The 13,406-nt window shown below is 41.7% G+C and overlaps 2 protein-coding genes across 3 annotated transcripts in view; both read left to right on the top strand.

Moving 5' to 3' along the window:
* The window catches only part of LOC111869421 (aldo-keto reductase family 1 member B1-like), a 12,116-nt gene extending 618 nt beyond the window's left edge, over positions 1 to 11,498 (top strand). The window contains exons 2-7 of the mRNA XM_023860939.2: positions 2,162 to 2,329; positions 3,515 to 3,631; positions 4,994 to 5,188; positions 6,526 to 6,738; positions 8,348 to 8,496; positions 10,651 to 11,498. Of these exons, the coding sequence (XP_023716707.1) occupies positions 2,162 to 2,329; positions 3,515 to 3,631; positions 4,994 to 5,188; positions 6,526 to 6,738; positions 8,348 to 8,496; positions 10,651 to 10,693 (885 nt within the window). The 3' untranslated portion in view covers positions 10,694 to 11,498. The remainder of the gene's footprint in view (positions 1 to 2,161; positions 2,330 to 3,514; positions 3,632 to 4,993; positions 5,189 to 6,525; positions 6,739 to 8,347; positions 8,497 to 10,650) is intronic.
* A 1,165-nt stretch (positions 11,499 to 12,663) lies between these two features.
* LOC111869420 (aldo-keto reductase family 1 member B1) overlaps positions 12,664 to 13,406 on the top strand; it is a 10,313-nt gene continuing 9,570 nt past the window's right edge. Inside the window, exon 1 of one of the 2 annotated variants that reach the window (XM_033753418.1) lies at positions 12,664 to 12,920. In XM_033753418.1, the coding sequence (XP_033609309.1) occupies positions 12,744 to 12,920 (177 nt within the window). In that variant the 5' untranslated portion in view covers positions 12,664 to 12,743. The remainder of the gene's footprint in view (positions 12,921 to 13,406) is intronic. The other variant, XM_023860938.2, reaches the window with a different exon arrangement.

Raw genomic sequence — 13,406 nt, 5'->3', positions numbered from 1 at the left:
AGGGGCCGCAGAACAAGGGGCCAAGCCCTCCCTCACTAGAAAAAAAAAAAAAAAAAGGCGTGTCAAAAATTCGATAACAAGTATAAACAGCGTAATGCCGATTCACGTTTAACATAAAAGTTATTCGAAATGTTTCTCTTTTTTCAATTTCGTTGTTTTTCAGATTGTTCATAATTGGATTTGAATCGCATGTATTCTAAAATTCGACCGAAGGAATTAAGATTTAGCTTTAAATACAATAGGCTTTAACGTATATAATTAGTTCCACAGTTTGTGTAAATCTGTCACATATGACGGTTCAAGATTTGAAATAATGAAATATTTGGAACTTCATTTACTGATCACGAAAAGTATATATCAATTCAATCAGGAACTGACTATTCTTTATTTTTTTTTTTTTGCTAGTGGGGTGGGAGTAAGTCCCTTGTACTGCGGCGGCCACAGACAATAGGTGAGGGTGATTGTGGAGCAATTGGTGGAATGAAGATTGGCAGGGGAAACCGAAGTACTGGGAGAAAACCTGCCCCAGCGCCACTTTTTCCACCACAAATCCCACTTGACCAGACCCTGGATCGAACCCGGGCCGCCGCGATAGGAAGCCAGCGACTAACCGCTTGAGTTATGGCGTGGCCTTGGGTCCTCACTATAGTGTGTACTAAACGGAAATACTAGGTGTGTGGGATTTGTCCATCGTCTTATATTCTAAAGATCAGAACCTCACGGAAACAGATGCAGTTTCTGAAAATTTGTTTCTTCTAGAATACCGCACTTGGATAGGGAATACAAATTCAGTACTCTGGAATAAAAGCAATGATTTTACGAGGTTAAATTGTTATTTGCGGCACAATGTTACTTCTTAATTGTCCACACGTCATACTGTTTTATTACGTGGAGAAAGGGACTGAGAAATAACGAAGTTATGTTCACCTGACGAAAGGCCGACATAACAGAAATTTCAATATTGATTCTGAATTCGGGTAATCACTAATAATGCGTTGGATGACTTTTGGGATTAAGCCAATATAATTTATTTGTTTAGTGGTTCTTTCAGGAGCTTAATAAACCACCCTGTCTTTACAAAACTTTATATTTAGATAAATCGGTAAGAAACATTTCATAACCTGCGTTTAATGGCTCGTTGAAAGTCTCCAGTTTGCACTTAGATACTCAAACAGATTGTCCTGATGATTATACGGAATACATTTATGTAGTTATAGTATAAAACTTGCAATAATTTGTGCTATTCTAAAGACGAGGTGGTTCTGTATGGGTGTGAAACTTGGTCTCTGACATTAAGGGAGAACACAGTCCGAGGGTGTCTGAGAACAGGGTGTTGAGGAGAATATTTGGACCGAAGAGTGATGAAGTGACAGGAGGTTGGAGAAAACTGCATAATGAGGAGCTTCATAACCTGTACTCTTCTCCAAGTATAATTAGAATGATCAAGTCAAGGAGGGTGAGGTGGACAGCGTGAATGGGGTGAGAAGAGGAATGCATATAGGATATTGGTGGGAAAGCCAGAAGGAAAGAGACCACTAGGGAAACCAAGACATAGGTGGGTGGACAATATTAAAATGGATCTTAGAGAGATAGGATTGAATGGTACGGATTGGATTGATGTGGCTCAGGATAGGGACCAGTCGAGGGCTCTTGTGAACACGGTAATGAACCTTCGGGTTCCATAAAAATCTAGGATGTTCTTTGGTAGCTGCAAGATTGATGGCTTCTCGAGAATGGTTTAGCTCCGTGAGTGAGTGATTATAAAGACAAGCAATATATTTGGAATTTCCTTCATGTCTTCACTAAGTAGATTATAGTCACAAAATGTACCAACCTTAGAAAAAAACAACTTAAGTCCTATGATGCCTAACTACCATTTAATGTTGTCAACCTGATTTTTTAATGGGCAAATAATACGCAAGCACTCACTGTGAGCTTCAAAAACAGGAGAAACTACCTCCAAAAATATTTTCATTACCTAATTTAGATAAAATTCAATAAGATGTCATAAGCTGTCTGACATACTGATCTTTTAGCGAATTTTCTTTTGAAGGAATAGAAGCATGCTTATAAAATTACTTTGTTGTACAGGTAGAGATTTCCTACAATTGCGATTTGTATGTTTAATTATTAATTTAAACGTTTGTTTATATCGAAATAGGCAAACCCAGGAGAGATGGAGAGAGCTGTGAAAGACGCCATCGAAATAGGATATCGCCATTTTGATTCGGCTATGATATATGGAAACGACCATGAAATTGGCAGAGCAGTGAATGCCAAGATAGCCGACGGCACCGTCAAGAGGGAAGATCTATTTATCACAAACAAGGTGCTACAATCTCATAACTGAACATGGCTATTTCGGCCTCACTTCAACGAAATACTGAATGGAGATTCACTCTACGGAGTTTCGTAATCCTAATTCTTATTCCGAAATTTCAAGACTCGAAATGCGTCCCGGAAAACTGATAACTAGTCTGAGATTTTCTTATTTGGTTCAACCGAGTTCTGAAACAGGCTACAACCACTTCCTTTCCCGTCATTTTCAATTCATTTCTTGAATGTCTCATTCGACATAATTCCGGTATTGCCACCATCACCAACAAAATCAAAATGCAACACTTTTGTAAGAAGTTTCAATTTCAAGTGTTTTGTATTCAAGGATTCCTTCTAGAGGACCTTGCATAGTTCTTAATAAAGGCCACGAGTCAACATCTGTAAATTTCGCAAGTTGCCTGGCAAACATCCCATTATAACGTTATCAGTAGGAACGACACATTTCTGTATTCCTTTTATCAGCAGATTTCTTCTGTAAAAAACAAGACTTTAAATGTAGTAGTTAAATTCATTTCGTTTCAGTTGGTTGAGGGGCTATACTACAAGCTGGATGGTCGCGGGTTCAAGTCCGATGAGGTCATTGGATTTTTTTCAATTGACCTAACCCTTCCAGCCGCACTATGGCCCTGGGGTTTACTCAGCCTCTAACAAAAATGAATACCAGGAATTAATAAAATAATTATCCTGGGGAGTAAAGAGCGGCTGGCGCTTAAGGTTGACAACCTTACCGCCATTTTTGAGTCGATTGTCTAGACAATGTGGGAACCTCAACGTCTCACAACCCTATGGGCCTTCACGGCCTGGTAGAGGGTTAGCTTTGCCTTTTAACATTCTTTAACGACTACTAGAATTACATATTTCCATTTGTATACGTTACTACGTTAAATATAAATGGCACGCGGTAGCGTAGTTGGTTGAGGCACTACGCTACAAGCTAGAAGGTCGCTGGTTCGAATCCCCACGATTATACATTTCAATTTGGTTTCCACCGTGAGAACAGAAGCGCTTTTCTGTCAACTGTTTATGAATTATTAAATTTGGATTCATCTCGTCACTCAATCATCTATTAATAAAATTTAAGTACGTGTAGTTTTAGTTCTACAGTTTTCTCCTTGTCTCCAAAAAATTTCATTTTGTAAATTTTGTTATCTCAGATATAATTATTATCCTCCTCCAGCTATGGAACACGTATCACAGACAGGATCAGGTGGTACCAGCTTGCAAGAAATCCCTCGAAAAAATGGGTCTTGACTACCTAGATCTGTATCTCATACACATGCCAACAGCACTCAAGGTAAGCACTTAAATTCTGAACTCAATACGGAAAATAAAATTAAATAAAGAAAATTTAATTTTCCTTTACTTGTATAACCAGTAGGATTAAAATAGATAACAATAAAAGCAGATTTATAGCAATCTGGCTTTAACCCTTTAAAGACTTAAATTCTTCTAAATAAAAATTAAGTTCGAATCCCACAAGAGACATATTAATTGCCAGCGGCAAAGGTCAACCGATTAATAATGAGAAAAGTTCTATCTGCGGTCACGGTAGCCGAGCGGTCTAAGGCATGTGCTGTCTTCGCTCGCTTGAAAACCGGGATCGTGGGTTCGAATCCCACTGAGGGCATGGATGTTTAGTTTGTGTGTGTATGCTTTTCGTGTGTTTGTGTACAGGTAGAGACCTTGCGACGAGCTGATCACCCGCCCAAGGAGACCTACCGAATGTGTAAGATCGAGAAAAACCGAAGTGAACAGAGTTCATGGAGGTAGGCCTAGGCCCACTGGGGCTGTAGTGCCAAGGGGGGAAAAATAAGTTCTGTCTTCCAGGATATAATGCCGTGTAGTCTGCTGAAAATGACCGGACGTTTTGGAGGAATATACCTCCGTCATCAGGACAGAAGAATCAGCCATGCATGAAACCAGCAAGCAGCCCCGCTTGCTGCCTACTTCTTGCTCCCTGGCGCTATATCACAGATGATAGAACTCTTCATAGTCACCGCTGTCAGAACGTCATATCCGATTAATACAATCTAGAGAAAGAAAATCGCTCTTTCCTGTGAGAACCACATGAAAGCCCCCTTCCCTCGCCGAAGAGGAGACCACACTTCTAAACACGTTCATGTCTAGGACAGAAGAAATGTTTTTTTTTATTGCTAGTGGGGTGGGACTAAGTCTCTTGTACTGCGGCCACTTCTGGCCTACTGTACCAGCTCCAGATGATAGGTGAGGGTGATTGTGGAGCAATTGGTGGAATGAAGATTGGAAGGGGAAACCGAAGTACTCGGAGAAAACCTGCCCCAGCGCCACTTTGTCCACCACAAATTCCACTTGACCAGACCCGAGATTGAACCCGGGCCGCCGCGGTGGAAAGCCAGCGACTAACCGCTTGAGCTATGGCTTGGTCATAGATCTCGACGAATGTGCTGGCGAGGACCAGAAACAATTTAACCTACCGACCGAAATATTGGTACAAAATTTGAATGGAAACCATTAGAGAAACAAAAGTTGTATCATCTGAGATATAACGCCGTATAGTCAGTTGAAAGTCAACACAAGGCACAGCGATCTAATGGTTACCATACAATAGTATTCCCAGTGGAGCGAGGTAGTAATATTAAATTACCAATTATTGTAATACATTTTGTCTAAATTTCAGGAAGGTGACAACCTGATGCCAGTAGACGAGAAGGGGAACCTTATAACCAGTGACGCTGATTACGTAAACACATGGAAAGGAATGGAAGAGTGCGTCAGGCTCGGGCTTACTAGAAGCATTGGCGTGTCTAACTTCAACAGCAGACAGATACAGCGGATACTAGATATCGCTACCATCAAACCAGTCGCAAATCAGGTAAGGTAAAGTCTATCCAGTGCTAAGATAAGCTATCAAGCTACGTAGACGCGGGTGGAACAGAGGTACACTATCGCACACTTTTAACCCAGGCACTAGATGCAGGTAAAAGGTGAGCTTCACGCTCCGGTCGCTTTACCACTGGTGAAAGTGCATCGGCTACCCAATGGATAGGAAGCTAGGGGAGCCCGAGGACCAGTATGAATACTGTGGAGAAGACAATACTTCTTACCCCTGCTGAGAATCGGACCCCAATTCCTTGATCGTCCAGCCAGTATACTGATCGGTTATCCCTGCTGGGGCTGTTAAACATTATCTAGTAAGGAATGTCAGTCCGGGCGTAACAGTAAACAGATGAAACAAGTACACACTCATGTTACGTTTGAAAATATAAAATGTTATGTTGGACGTCCTCCATTTTTAAGTACTCGTACCCCTAGGGGGAAGACTCCATTTTCAGAATCCAACAAGCATGAAACGAGTAGCGAAAAGAAATTTAAGAATCAAATAATGAATTTTGCTGATAAATCGTAATAATATGATAAGTAACATAATATTAATCTAATTTTACGTTCTACTTTTGGTGTCCATGTGCAACGTCGCTTAATCTTCTCTCGTCATGTTCTCTTCATTGACATTGCATGTTTCGGTAGCAGTAGAGATGTGGGCAGCCGAGTCCTTCATCATAAGAATCTCTGCACCTCATGATGGCCCGTTTTGCAGAAACATGTAGTGATGATAAAGAGAAGACGAGAGGATATCAACCGACGTTGCATTAGACGGGAAAAAGTGGAACGTAAAATCAGATCTACGCAATGCGAGCGGATGCTGCAATTTAATATTATAATATTACTCCTCCAAAGCTGCTGCTATATGCAGCGCCTACTTTAGCATTAATAAAATATGAAATTTTCCCATCAAGTTTATTTATGAATTTTATATTAATAGCGACAATTTCCATGCATAGCGTTTTTTTTGTGACTCAAGAACTGAATTTTTAAATATTATTTACTTCACTTCGAAGTGAAGTAAATAATACCGTGTTTACGCATGTATAGGCCGCGTGCGTGTATAGGCCGCAGCACAATTTTCAGACAGAAATTATAGAAAAAATAATTTTCTTGGAATATTATTTCAGGAGTAGAACACCCTGTATTACTAATTATGAATATATTTTTTTTAATGAAGTGTGATTTCGAATATTTCGAATATAAGCCGCACCTCAGTTTTCCTCTTGAATTTTTGACAAAAATGTGCGGCCTATACATGCGTAAACACGGTATTATTTACTTCACTTCGAAGTGAAGTGGCCTAAGAAACTTCTAATATTGTTTCAGATTGAATGCCATCCGTACTTGAACCAATCCAAAATGATCGCCTTCTGCAAGGAGAAGGGAATTGTGGTCATAGCGTATGCTCCATTTGGAAGGCCAGGAAGCAAAGTGAATTATATAAGGCACGATGTTCCCTCGTTGCTGGAAGATCCAAAGCTACAGGAAATCGCTGCTAAACGTGGCAAGACTGTAGCGCAGGTTATCTTGCGGTATCTGGTGAGTAACAGCAATAAATCTTTCTGTGAGCTTGTAGCGAGCAAAACAAAACAGGCATAGATTTCCATGTAATTAATCCATTCACCTTTTTGGATTGAACGCAGTGATTCTGTTAAGTATTCACGAGATACAAAGTTCGAATCTCGGACCTTTTAAGATTTCATTCAGTCTATCCAGGCAATTTCTATGAGAACAACTTCAAACTGGCCACGAAAGCCACATCCTTTGAAATTCTTCATCCATAAGCATCATACCACTCGAAGCTACATATCCTATGTGGCTTAAAAATTTCAGTCGGAAAACCTGAATAGAAAGGTCACTTGATTGACGGAGGCGTAGGTGCGAGGAAAATAATAAAATGAATTTTTAAAAAATGAGGTTTGAAGATGTGTACTGGTTTAATCTGGCTTAATACAGGTTAGAGTAACGAGCTCTTTTAAGCACTATAACGAACCTTCGTGTTTCATTAAGTGCAAATAATTTCTTGAATCGCTGAAAAAAGGTAAGTTTTTTAAGTATTAGTCTATTCCATGAAGTTACTCACAGATAGGTGTTGAATAAGAATCTTCATTCGTTTATTCTGCAAAAAAAATAATAAAAATAAAATAAACTCGCAAGTAACCGACACTGCGTCACCAAATATTTCACGCGGAAAGTAGCAAAGGGAAAGTTAGTTCCAACAAATAGAACAGGCTCTTTCGGTAACTTACGAGTACAGCGAGAGACTGACGACGTTGCTCCTGAGGCTCAGACATACCACCTGTCAGAATTTTCGCGCCCACCGTTTTTAGTCACTGAAAAACGTGACAATATGCACTATTTTGATAGTTCCGTAAAATTGCAACAAATTATGGCAGACGGCCGACTTCCAGGGGTAGCCAGCTTCACAGGTTAAACTATACATATAAAAAGGTGAGATAAATCTATTCCTGTAACAGGTCGTGGAGACCCATAGGGTTGTGAGACGTCGAGGTTTGCACATTTTCTCTAAACAATCGGCTCACAGATGGCGGAAAGGTTAGCGTTACGCGCCGGCCACCCTTTACCCCCCACGAAGATTCCTGGTACTCATTTCTGTTAAGAGACTGAGTCGACCACCAGGTTCATAGTGCGGCTGGACGAATTAGGTCAATTGAAAAAAAAAATCCATCTGATCGGGACTCAAACCCGCGACCTTCCCGCTTGTAGCATAGTATTTTATTCAGACTCAACAAAGACAATATGCTATAATTAATCGCAAGCGTCCAAATCATTAAAACTATTTTAACCCTGCCACTATTTAAATTACAGGCTCATCTTAAATGTTCATTTACACAGTGAGCAGACAGTTCTAATGTTTGGCACAACCTCAGTATGCAGCCTCTTGTCGATTTGAAAGTGCCAGTTAGTCGACATTTACGAACCCTTCGCTAGCAATTTTACTCTTGAAAATCGGTAGTTACTATTAACTCCAAAAGTGTTTAGTTGATCCTCAGAAGCTCAGAAGTACGAATCCTACGCCGTATATTTCAATATTCCTACCTCGTCCCAGTTTCGTCTAAAAAAAAATTATATTATTTATTGTAAATTTATTTATGTACAATTAATTATTAACTTTAAACAATTTCAGATACAACATGGCGTTGCACCAATTCCAAAGTCATCAAATAAAATTCGTCTACAGGAGAATTACGATGTATTCAACTTCGAACTGACTCAAGAGGAAGTCGGCTCTATAGATGCACTCAACAGCAACAGTAGAATATTTACATATCCGCAGTAAGTGGCACAAATTGTGTTTTGAATATATACATTTTAAAGCTATTTCTCTTCTCTGCGGTTACACTATTATTATTATTATTGGAGGGGGTGGGTTTCCTCATGCACCGCGACTAATAGTCTATTGTAGGTCCCCCTTTGATATTCTACTAGTCGCCATACCCTACCTGTACTGGTGCGTGCTGTCAGCCCCGTTCAGCCAACGAGGTCGGCCCTCGGTACCTCGATACTTCCCCCATCTACCAGAGGCATTTGAAACTACTTGGGCGGGAAACTTTTTACCTAATTTTAACTCAGAGGTCTCCTAGAGACATGAGGATATTTTACGTGCCGTAAATCTACGACACGGGACTCACGCCTTAAAGTCCCTCCCGGAGGACTTGTTGCGCTTAGAGACTGCGAACTCTTGCGAAGTGACATAGTCACAAGTCTGGACATGGTACTGGAGAATTCCACATGAGGTCCCAGGTTCCGACAGTGGTGACTATGAACACTGCCGTCCTCTCTGATGTTACGGCTGGCAGTTCACTGACGTCTCGGTGGAACTTAGTGCCTACATTTTCGCCGTCGACTAGTAAGCCATGAAAGCAGGCGAATTGTTCTACTTGCTGCTTGCTTCTTCGCCTTACTCCTCGACCCTGAAGATAGAGACAGTAGGATCCTTTGAAAAGTCGGTAAGATTTAACAGGGTAAACAACGTTCTGCCGGTCATAGTAGCCGAGCGGTCTAAGGTATGTACTGCAGGTCGCGCTATAGCTCAAGCGGTTAGTCGCTGGCTTCCTACCGCGGCGGCCCGGTTTCAAACCCTGGTCTAGTCAAGTGGGATTCGTGGTGGACAAAGTGGCGCTGGGACGAGTTTTCTCCGATCACTTCGGTTTCCCTTGTCAATCTTCGTTACATTAAATTCTCGATCATAATCATCCGGGGCAGGTACAATAGACCAATCAGTGGCCGCCGTGCCGAGTGGACCCAACTGGACTCCACCCCCCACTATGCGATTTAAAAAAAAATATATACTGTCTTCACTCGCTCCGCAGTCGGGATTGTGGGTTCGAATCCAATTCAAGGCATGGATGTTCAGTGTTTATGTGTGTGTGTGTGTGTGTGTGTGCGTGTGGTCAGGTAGAGGCCTTGCGACGAGCTGATCACCCGCCCAAGGAGTCCTACCGAATATCTAAGATTTAGTAAACCGAAGTGAAATGGAGAGTTTCATGGAGGTAGGGCAAGGCCCAAATTGATGATGTAGCGCAAAAGGGGGTGGGGGGGAACAACGTTATATCTTAGAAGGTAGTGAGCTTCAGAATTTCCTCCTCACTAAATATTACTAGCGTGACAAGATCAATAAACTTTACATGGACGGGGTACATAGCAGGCATAGGGAGATGAAAAATTGTAAATGTAGGAGAATCCTTGGACTTAATTAGGGGCCACTATGAAGACATGTGAGGGAGTACAGTTACAGTTTTATGCATTCTTAACTTAGGCACTAGACGGAAGTGAACAGACAGCTGCATGTTTCTGTGCTTTTACTTCCGTGGGGCGGGGGGCCACAGAGTTGGTCTGAATGCTGTGGAGAAGAAAAACATCTCTTTCTCCTGTTAGGAATCAATCACAGATTCCTCTGTCGTCCACACTGTATCTTAGTCTCCTGGTGGAAAAGGGACAGTAATAATAAAACGTACCTTAAGAATAGGCCACGAGAGGGTGGACTGGATTGTTGGGGCTGGGGACGGAATTTAGTGGTGGTCTGTCGCAGGTACTGAAATGAACCTTCCAGTTTCATAACGCGAGAAGAATGACTGTGTCTAAGGGAGGCCCCTCCTCTGTGGAGTTAGTTATTCACTTAAAAAAAAAATTAATTCTCATAGTGGGAGTTGGAGCCCAAATGGGGACACTCGGCACGGCGGCCACTGATTGGTCTATTGTAGCCTGCCCCAGGTGATTATGATGATGGAGAAGTTGGTGGAATGAAGATTGGCGGAAGAAACCGAAGTACTCGGAGGGAACCTGCCCCAGCGCCACTTTGTCCACCACAAATCCCACTTTACCATACCCGGGATCGAACCCTGGCCGCCGCGGTGGGAAGCCAGCGACTAACCGCTTGAGCTTTGGCGCGGCCTCTAGTTCTTCACTTACATTTGTTTCTGTTTTCAGGTTTGTGGATATGAAGGAGTACCCTTTCAACACCGAATTCTGAGGATACAGACATTAAGATTCATCAACAGAAGTTATGTAACCTCATTTCATCGACTTGTTACCATAGTATCTGGATTGAAATTGCGAAACAAAGTTTTAAGTCAAATATACTGTCACGTGTATGAGTGACTGCATACGAGGTATGGATTGATGCCTCGATTTGTTGATCACTTATACACACAATTCGTAACTACAGTTGACTATAACAGCCTCACTGGCTAACATGCTCTAAAAATCACTGTAACTGCAACACACATAATTTCTCCTATGTCTTTATTAGTCGTTTCCTGGTAACGGATTCTGACAATGTCCCTTGCTTAAGTTCTTACCGTCTGGAGAATATCACATAAGGCAACACAACTACACTCTAAACTCTGTCCCGCTTATAACCCCTCGGCACGGACCACGTAGAAACCAAAGCTCCTAGTTGTTTCCATGGTTGCTTACGCAGCGACTTGCACGGACTCTACAGGAAACACCGCTTTCCAACCTCTTTATTGGCATGGTGGTCGCTGCCTAGCAAAAGCTACTGTCTTGTTAGTTTTTCGCGGTCGTTGCCTAACAACGGATCTATACGCCACAATACTTACAACCTTCAATTACGCTTCTAACTTCATACATTCATGAAACCCACACAGTGAAACCAGTCTTTTAAGATGCCCAACTCTGAAAGGTATGAAATGGATTCGGAATTTCATATTTGTTAATTATGTAACTGAACCAGAAATGAATTAAAGATTTTGCACGAAAACAATGTAATTAATTCTGTGTTCATGGAGGTGATGTTTGTAATTATACGTCCAGTCATCTTGTGTATGCATCTCCGACCGAGTGTTAAGTAGAATTTGTTTGCGTGTTGCTACATGCCACACCAGTCACTGATCTCTATTGAATATTACGTTATCGACGAAAGCATTAGAAACACACCTGATTGCCACTAAATTCAGTTACTGGAATACATAATTAAATAAAGGATCTGAGGTTCTCACATGCTTGTACTGAGGTTTTACTCAGGTCTGTCTGACAGAGTTAAGACAGAGTATCTTTTCAATCTACTGCAATGTCTACACGTAGACATTCCCATCCAGAGGTTTCAGTACAGCAACAAAAGAAATTTATGTAGGATCTGAGGTTCTCACAGCGGTGGTTATGAGGAGTTCTATCTTCTGAGATATAACGCCAGGTAGGATCCGAGGATTTCACAGCGTTGGTTATGAAGAGTTCTATCTTCTGAGATATAACGCCATGTAGGATCTGAGGTACTCACAGCGGTGGTTATGAGGAGTTCTATCTTCTGAGATATAACGCCAGGTAGGATCCGAGGATTTCACAGCGTTGGTTATGAAGAGTTCTATCTTCTGAGATATAACGCCATGTAGGATCTGAGGTACTCACAGCGGTGGTTATGAGGAGTTCTATCTTCTGAGATATAACGCCAGGTAGGATCCGAGGATTTCACAGCGTTGGTTATGAAGAGTTCTATCTTCTGAGATATAACGCCATGTAGGATCTGAGGTACTCACAGCGGTGGTTATGAGGAGTTCTATCTTCTGAGATATAACGCCATGTAGGATCTGAGGTTCTCACAGCGGTGGTTATGAGAAGTTCCATCTTCTGAGATATAATGCCATGTAGGATCTGAGGTTCTCACAGCGGTGGTTATGAGTTCTATCTTCTGAGATATAACACCATGTAGTCGGTTGAAAGTCAACCGACATTTAAGACGAGAATGTAGCTTTCATCTTCAGGAACAAAGAATAATCTTGCTTGTCACCCGCTTTCACAATGGTTTCTTTCTCGGCTTATTCTTCCAACCTGAAGGTGGAGACGACATTTTCTTGCGAAACGTCAGCTGACTTTCAACGGACTACATAGCGTTATGTCCCAGAACATAGAACTCTTCATAGGTAATATAGCAAAGAAATGGCAGTAGAGGCCGCTGAGAAGACGACACAAGGTCAAAGATCGAGCGGCTATTACCGCAGTTTGTGTACTATTCAGTGTGCAGAGCCACTTATAGACACAAAATGTCTCGGTAAACCGGTTGAGAAATGCTAGAAAGAATGTCGTTTTGTTCGGCAGTGGGCATATACCGGATCGGGTCGATAAGGCAGGTTAGTGTACCAAGGTTACTTCGTGTGACGAGTCCGTCCGTACGCAACATGGCGCAGACAGTCAAGCTTAACAACGGCTACGAGTTTCCTGTTCTGGGTCTGGGAACGTACAAGGTATGTGCGAAGTTCTTACTCTGTGGCTTTCAGTGTCTCTAACGTATAGACGTTAGGGAGTCTGTATAAAACGTTTATACCTGTCGTTACGAACGGTATGCATATATCTACAAAACGTTAGCCTTTAGTCAGGAGTTATGTAACGTAATGGATAATCCTACAAGTGCATAGCGCGTTTCACACAAGTTCGCCACAAACTTTAGGGCGTTCGGTGAACTATTCGAAACACATAAGTGACTCACGTGGTGGCCAAAACGCTTTATTTTGAAATTATATGAAATGTTTACGACGCGTCCTTATAAACAGAGATATATCTATAGGCCTACATAGGCACGCACGCACACCAATGTTAAAATTTTTTTTATTGCTAGTGGGGTGGGACTAAGTCCCTTGTACTGCGGCCACTTCTGGCCTACTGTACCAGCCCCAGATGATAGGTGAGGGTGATTGTGGAGCAATTGGTGGAATGAAGATTGGCAGGGAAAC

This window comes from Cryptotermes secundus, unplaced genomic scaffold (genome assembly GCF_002891405.2).
Source record: "Cryptotermes secundus unplaced genomic scaffold, Csec_1.0 scaffold813, whole genome shotgun sequence".
NCBI lineage: Eukaryota > Metazoa > Arthropoda > Insecta > Blattodea > Kalotermitidae > Cryptotermes > Cryptotermes secundus.
This window is presented reverse-complemented; position numbering and strand designations above follow the sequence as displayed.